Source organism: Desmodus rotundus, chromosome 13 (assembly GCF_022682495.2).
Source record: "Desmodus rotundus isolate HL8 chromosome 13, HLdesRot8A.1, whole genome shotgun sequence".
Classification (NCBI taxonomy): Eukaryota; Metazoa; Chordata; class Mammalia; order Chiroptera; family Phyllostomidae; genus Desmodus; species Desmodus rotundus.
In genome coordinates this window covers 25094909-25102132 of record NC_071399.1, presented here as the reverse complement: position 1 = coordinate 25102132, position 7224 = coordinate 25094909, and the positions used below count along the sequence as shown (strand labels likewise).

The 7224-nt window shown below is 46.0% G+C and overlaps 1 protein-coding gene across 1 annotated transcript; it reads right to left on the bottom strand.

The window, feature by feature from the left end:
* Positions 1 to 6073: 6073 nt before the first annotated feature.
* On the bottom strand, positions 6074 to 6667 carry MBD3L1 (methyl-CpG binding domain protein 3 like 1). The gene has a single exon (XM_024578820.3). The coding sequence runs from the start codon at positions 6665 to 6667 to the stop codon at positions 6083 to 6085; it is 585 nt and encodes a 194-aa protein (XP_024434588.2). The 3' UTR covers positions 6074 to 6082.
* Positions 6668 to 7224: the final 557 nt, after the last annotated feature.

The following is a 7224-nucleotide window of genomic DNA, read 5'->3' as shown; positions in this document are numbered from 1 at the left end:
TTAGAACGAGGACCATTAGTTCAAAGGGTATGCACATTTAGAATTCTGAGGGGTATGTATAATAGGAGACCTCTGGGAGGTCTTATGCCAGTGGATGACATCTAAATTTCCTCTAATTTCAACCTTTTATGTTATTAAAAATTTTTTTTCTTTATTTTTAGAAAGGGGAAAGAGAGGGAGAGAAACATCAATGTGTGGTTGCCTCTTGTGGGCCTCCAACTGGGGACCTAGCCTGCAACGCAGGCCTGTGCCCTGACTGGGAATTGAGCTGGCAACCCTTTGGTTCACAGGACTGTGCTCAATCCACTGTGCCACACCAACCAGGGCTAATTTCAACTTTTTAAAGGTGTAGAGCCCCTTGATTCCCCACCTGAAAAATATATGGGGACAACTTTTCAGGTGGGCATGACTCCATATGGGAGCACCAGGTAGACTGGGAACCCCCTATAGGGCTGACATTGTCCTCTAGGTCAGCTGGAATTCCTAGGAAGCTGCAGACCCTGGGGGACACCTGGTGGGTGGGGTCTCTGAGCCTCCCTGAGATCTTAGGCCAGTTATTCTGCTTCAGGAATCAGTTTCCTTAAATGTCAGACCCTGGGTTGAGTCAAATCAGAGTGTTTTTTCAAGTGTTTCCTTAATCGCAATGGATCTCACTGGCGCACTGAAACAAACACTGCAAAGTAGATCCGCTCAGTGGAAATGGGAATAGAGGCCCCAGGTGACAACAGGAGAGTCCCCCTCCCTAGTCTCACGGAGAACTCAGGGCTCAGGGGATCTAGTGAAAGCTCTCACCAGGCTTTTGAGTTCTCAGATAAAAGGGATTGCACTCAACCCCTTCCATGATATTCCCTGATTTTTCCTCCTCCTTTCTCCTCCTCTCAGGAAGAGCTCTGAAAATTAACAAAGCTGAGCACCCAAGACCAGTGGCTGAGCAGGAGCCTGGAAGGAGGGGAAGGAAGAGGGGAGGGTGGACAGGCAGGATATGGTTTGGCTAGTTTCTCACTTAAAGTTTCTCTGAAAAATTCCAGTCTATCTTGTCACAATTGACAGGAACAGTAAGGTAGTTGATACACGGGGTCAGTTTGTGGGGGCAGGGGGCCCTGGTCATGGGATAGAGGGGTGCTGCTGGGCTGTCCTGGGAGGGTGAGGAGCTGCCAGAATGAGTGGGTCATGGTTTCCATGCTGGTCTGTCATCCTCCAGGCTGTTGCGGGAACTGGGTGTGTGGGGTCCCAGTGTCCCCTAAATCAGACAGGATGTCATGCCCATCTTAGTGATGAGTGATTGGAGGTTCCACATGAGCCGCCTCTCTGGCTCCCTGGGCTGGTGAAGCTCAGGGCTGCCTGACCGCAGAGCTGAGGAGGCTGTGTCTGAGCTGGACTCAGGCCCTGTCTTCCGAGTCAGGAAGCACACCTATGGGGGAGCAGTTCTTCCTGCCACCAGAGCGCGTTGGACTATCAGGTCTCTGGCCTCAAGCTCCCCGTACCCCCTTTGCTGGAGCCCAGAGCCTGGGGAGTTGGACAGCCAGTGCTGGGATCCCAATTCCACTACCTACCAGTCCTGGTGGTTCACCTCACCTTTCTGGGACTCAGTTTCCTCTTCTGTGAAATGGGCAATGCTAAATGACCACTCCCATGTCAGGGGCAAATGGGGGTACCGTTGACTGTGCCTTAGCCCAGGACCTGGAGCAGAGTGCAGTAAAGGTGGGGAGGAAGACCGTGATTCTTGGGGAGACTCCCAAGATAACCTGATTCTTCTGTTCAGCCACCAGGCCCCTGATACAAATCCCAGCACCAGTGGCAGATCCCAGTCCTGAGACCAGCTCAAGTGCAGTCCCTTCCTCAGCAACGGGGCACAGCAGGGACACTTGGGGTGCACTGGATCAGCTCCTCCCAATTCTACTGGGAAGGATATTATGAACGTCCCAGGGTTCCCTGAAGTTCAAGAGGGAGGAGTTGACCTTACCCCATCTCCCTGATGTGTCTACGTATTGGGGAGGGGTGATCTTTATTTGTTGTAAATAGTAAGTGTTAGATTTGAATATTATCTTAGAATCCTGTTTCTTTTACATTCTTGGTGTTGTGGTATAGTTCTTTTACTTCCTGTACCCACTGAAATGAAATTCAGGATCATATTCCTCTTGGAATTAAGAAATCTTGCAAAGTCATCAGCTTACTGTATATGGGAGATGGGAGAAGGGCCAGCTCCCCTCCCTGGCTTTGACAGCCCCAAGTACCCCCTACTCAGAGGGCAGGTTTATTTCAGCATCCTTAACCTGGACAAGGGCAGAGACAGCCCCTCAGCAGCCCTGGGATTTAGAGGTTGAGGGCGCTTTCACAGGCATTGACGAACCCCTGGAAATGGAGGTCTCTTTTAAAATAACAGTTGCCAGGAGCCCTTCCTGCCCCAGGACTGTGGCTGCCTTTTTACAGCTCTAGAGGTGGAGGGAACATTTTCTCCTTCCCTTGTTGAATTTCTTTTAACCAAATATTAGGGTTTTCTAGGCTGGTCTCTGGAAGTGCATCAGCAGGGAAAACAATGTAAAAAAGACCAACGTGTGCATGTGGAGAGGATGAGGCCAAAGGAAGATCACTGGCGAATGGACTAAGGGGAGGCAGGACTTTCCATCCTCAGGCCCCCCCTCATGGCTCTGTGATTATCCTTTACCTAGACTCGAATCCTCCTGGGATCCTTGGCCATGACCTCTGGGTTCCTCTCCTGCTTGTTTCTTATTAGGGAAATGATTTGTGATACAACTTTTAAGGCTACCGCTGGGCCTTGTTCCATAAACACTGCTCCCTACGACCTAGAATTTCCACAAGTCCTGCAATTCCTTATACTTATACAACTGTTTTTCAAGGCAGAAATTTCCTAGAAGGCTGCCAGCCTCTCTATCAGGTACATTGTGGCCATTCCTCCTTGGCTGGGCCTGATGGATCATGGGTAAGCTCTGGGTGGCCAGGATGAGATCATGACCCTGGCCAGTGAATGACCCCACACTCTTCCTTGCTGCCCAGGGTAACTTCTGGGCCCGTGTGGTTCTGAGGTCCATGGTCTCAAAAATCGCCAGCTTACACACTCAGTGTGCTGTTACCAACGAGACCTGTAGGGGCAGCTTAACCCGAGCTCATTGAGATTATATAGCCCCTGGGATGGCTGTGTTTTTTTCCACAGTCTTGTGCTGCGGGTATGTCCTGGGGGCGGCGGGAGGGTGGGACGAGGAGTATTAGTATTCATTGAAATACTGAATGTTATCAGTGTGGGTGAAAAGCAGACACTGCTCTGAGTTTATCCCCAGTACCCAGCCCACGATCAGGAGCGAAAGCTTTACCACCTGCTTTCTAACATTATCTCTAGGAAATGCCCTGTACGAGCAAGGGCCAGATGAATTGCTTGGCACTTCTGAGTGACCTCCCACTTTTCTGACAGCTGCAAATGTCACCCAGACACTCAGCAGGTAGACCGTGCCAGGAAGCCTTTTCGGGACTGCCAGAAGCTGAGGATAAATCCTGGTTGCTGGCAGCCCAGGACCTTCCTGATGTAGCACAACCATCCAGGAGAGTGATTATCAAAAATAAAGACAGATAAGGCTGTACTTTGCCTACAAAGAGAAAGAGAAGTGCCAGCACCCAGGGCTAGACCGGGGCCAGTCCAGGGCCAGAAGGAAGGTGGGGGTGTCTGATGGGTTTCTCCTGCCAGACTATGAGGCTCCTGAGAGCCAGCCCTACGTGTAGGAATATTTAATAAGTCTTGTGCCCACCACGTGGCCAGGAGGGATAATTTCTCGTATCTTTGGGTTCCCCGTGGCCAAACATGCACTGATAGTCAACAAGAAGGGACCCACATTTGCAGCAACAGTGTACTCAGCGGTCTTTTTTTACTTTTACTTTTTACATGATATATATTTATATACATATTGCACTCGAACTTTTTCATAACAGAATAAATAAGAAATGCTCATAACCATCAAATATGTTTTTGCAGCTGATCACCTTTTCATAGCTATATTGGTAGCTATCCTCTTCCATTTCCCATTTCACGTTCCCTTTGTCCTCGTCCAGCACCTCTGCACTTTGTGGTTCTTTGCCTGGTTGGGGGACCCTGAAGGGTTATTAGTCAAACTGCCTGGATTGTTTTTTGTAGTTTTCCATTGACATTAGTCACAGGGCATGGTGATGCCAAGAAACACACTAGAGAAGCTCCCGAATTCCAGACATAGTCTTCCTAACCTCCTCTGTGGAGTGGCAGAAGGAAGCCTGAGTCCTCAAGTGACACCAAGGCCATAAAGACAGTGTCTGCTTTGGATGTAGAGATGAATAGAACTCAGGGGGAAAACCTATGGGAAAGACAATTCCGTCTTTTTTCCTCTTTCTCTGCATTGAATCCAACTAGATGGTTTTCGCAAAGGCTCCTCAATAAGCAGCCCAAAGCATCGCAGGCATGAGCAGGCTGTGCTGTGCTGCGCTGCAGTTGGGCTGGTGGGAATGGTCCGCGTGATCTCTACCACGGATGAAGATACTCCAGGGCTAAGAATTAAAATTACACGAATGCTACCCATTTCACACATTTTTGGTGTGAGCTTCACATCCTCAGGCATTCTCCAAGAATGCTCTAAAGATTGTAATAATGATAACAGTTAGCTGTCCTTTTGGACTACTTAACATCTGCTAAGCAACACGATTGGCAAGCCTTCCATGCACTATCTCAGTTATATTCACCATCTTTGAGGGCTTTATTCCCATTTTATAGCTAAAAATAAGGGGCTCAGAAATATTAAATAACAAGTAAAAAAATTACTAAGAACCTAATTTAAATACCTAGCCAAACTACCTGTCAAAGAAAGAGATAAAAACACTTATAGACAGTCTCAAAGTTGACCTCTCACAGGCCTTCAGTAAGAGAACCAATAAAGAATGTACATCGGAAGAAGAAATGTAAACCTAGAAAAATATAACAGTGATAATGAGGAAAAGAAGAAAATTAGTGTATCTAAATTAGTATTAATTTGAACATAAGATATTAAAAAATATTCTAACTAAAATTCCAGACGGTTACCACATGGGAGAGCAGGGGAGAGAAGATTAAATTAAAAAATAATTCAGCCCTGGCCAGGTGGCTCAGTTGGTTGGAGTGTTGTCCCATAGATCAAAAGGTTGCGGGTTCCCTCCTGGTCAGGCACAAGCCTGGGTTGCGGGTTCCATCTTTGGTTGGGGTGCATATGGGGGCAACTGATTGATGTCTCACATTGATGTTTCTCTCTCTTTTCCTTCCTGTCTCTCGAAACTTAATAAAAACATACCCTCAAAAAATAATTCTTTGTTAGGGAAGATGAAGATACTGTAGGTACTGTATTATTGTTTAACGCATTCCTCTCAGAAGCTGACAGGTCACACAAATTTAGTATGGTGAAGAGGATTTGATAACACGATACACTTGACCAGACAGACAGACAAGTAAACCCCAACAGGCTGATTGTCAGAGCAGCGGTGCTGAAAAAGTCTCTCTTGATGTTATGATCCCGCAAGTGGCTCATGCCAACCTTCATGATCAAATTTCAAATGCACATGAATGTAAAATGTGACAGAAAGTCTGGTATTTCATTATATACAGCTCTGAATTAACATGCAACGAAGGGCAGAAAAGTAAAGACCTAGAAGTAGATATCTTATTTTAAAACACAGAGATAAAAAAGCTCTCTAATAAAATATTACTTTGGACTCTATTAGAACATTACACAAAGAGAATATCCATTCTGACTGGGTGGGTTTTACTCCATGACTGTGAAAGGAAAACACTAAGTAACCCCATGACTTCGAAAACTCTCTGTTGACTTTAAAGTACAAATAACACGCATAGCAAAGAAAAATGAAAAGGAAAGATCTTTCTCTCCTCACCTGAAACCAGATCTCTTGACTCAAAAAGATCACTGTTTATATATTCTATGTCACACGAAGAAGTGTAATAAGGAAAAGTATTGGTACATTAAAAAAAAACTCAAAGCAGGAAAACATTATGGACACCGCAGAGAGCTGTTAATAAAATGCCGTGCTCCATTTTATTTGTACTGTCTTCTCTTTGTTTCCCCTAGAGTTTTTCAGGATGTCCTTCTCGGTCCCTCATTCTCTCTGCCTCGCTAGCAAGTCTGTCTGCAATCAGTGCTACTGCCAGTCTCTCTCTTGCCATTTTCACTTTCCTTTCCTGTTTCCGGATATCTTTCTCCGTCACCAAGAATTGTCTGCAGGGGAGCTGTGGGTTACCCAGACCAGCTCCTGGAATCATGTCTGCCAAATGAGAGGACCCGGTGGGGCTGGACATGGAGCTGCCATGAGGACTACCTGCGAGATCACCTGGCAGGGACTCACCTGTGTGGTTAGGCACAAGTTTTTGCAAGGATTTGGTAAGATCGAAGGGACTTAACAGCTGTCCTGTGCTGCTGTAAGCCTGGAGTCCTTGAAGTCTCTTCTGCCAGCACAGCTGTTGGGGCTTGTCCAAGGTTTCCTCCCATTGATGGTATCTGACCTCATTGCCTGGGTGGGATGTGATTTTCGTAACTGGCCTCTTGAAAATATAATTGGACATCCTCAAAGGAATGGAGATGCTTAAGTCAGGCTTTGGCTTCGATTGGTTTACCCACTCACGATGCTTCCTCTGTGAAGTCTTGACCATCATATTTCCTTTCCATTTACTCTATAAAAAGTAAATTGTGAAATTGGATCTACATGATAAATGAAGTCTGACTTCTTAGGATTATTTGCAGATCTTGCCCTCCCTGTGGGGATAGATCTGACCAGCATCCTGGGACATCATCGAGCATATTTGTGTGGAAACCCAGAACCCACTCCAGATTATTTCTCCTCCAACATCTTATAAGACCCTCGCCTTTATGAGTATAATTATATCCCCTTTTTGCCAGTGTCACTCTCAACTGCACCTGATTGAGTCTTGGTACTCCCTGATGATACACAGTCCCCAGTCTTTTTCTGTCCAGTATCCTACCATTCTTCTGTGTTATGTGACTATTCATTTGGTTAATCCATTGACCACTTGCGTTTTAGAGCTAAAATCCCTAGTTACATCACCAACCAACCCACTTTTAGTGACTCACTCCCATGTCCCAGAAGTTTGGTCATGTTCAAAGATAAATAATTCAGAAAACATATTCACTCACTACAAATTTCTGAATTGCAGTATTTTTAAAACACTCATATAACAGATACCTATTCTTC

Coding starts and splice junctions, on each gene's coding strand:
- MBD3L1 (XM_024578820.3), bottom strand. CDS start 6,667: ATGATGGTCAAGACTTCACAGAGGAAGCATCGTGAGTGGGTAAACCAA.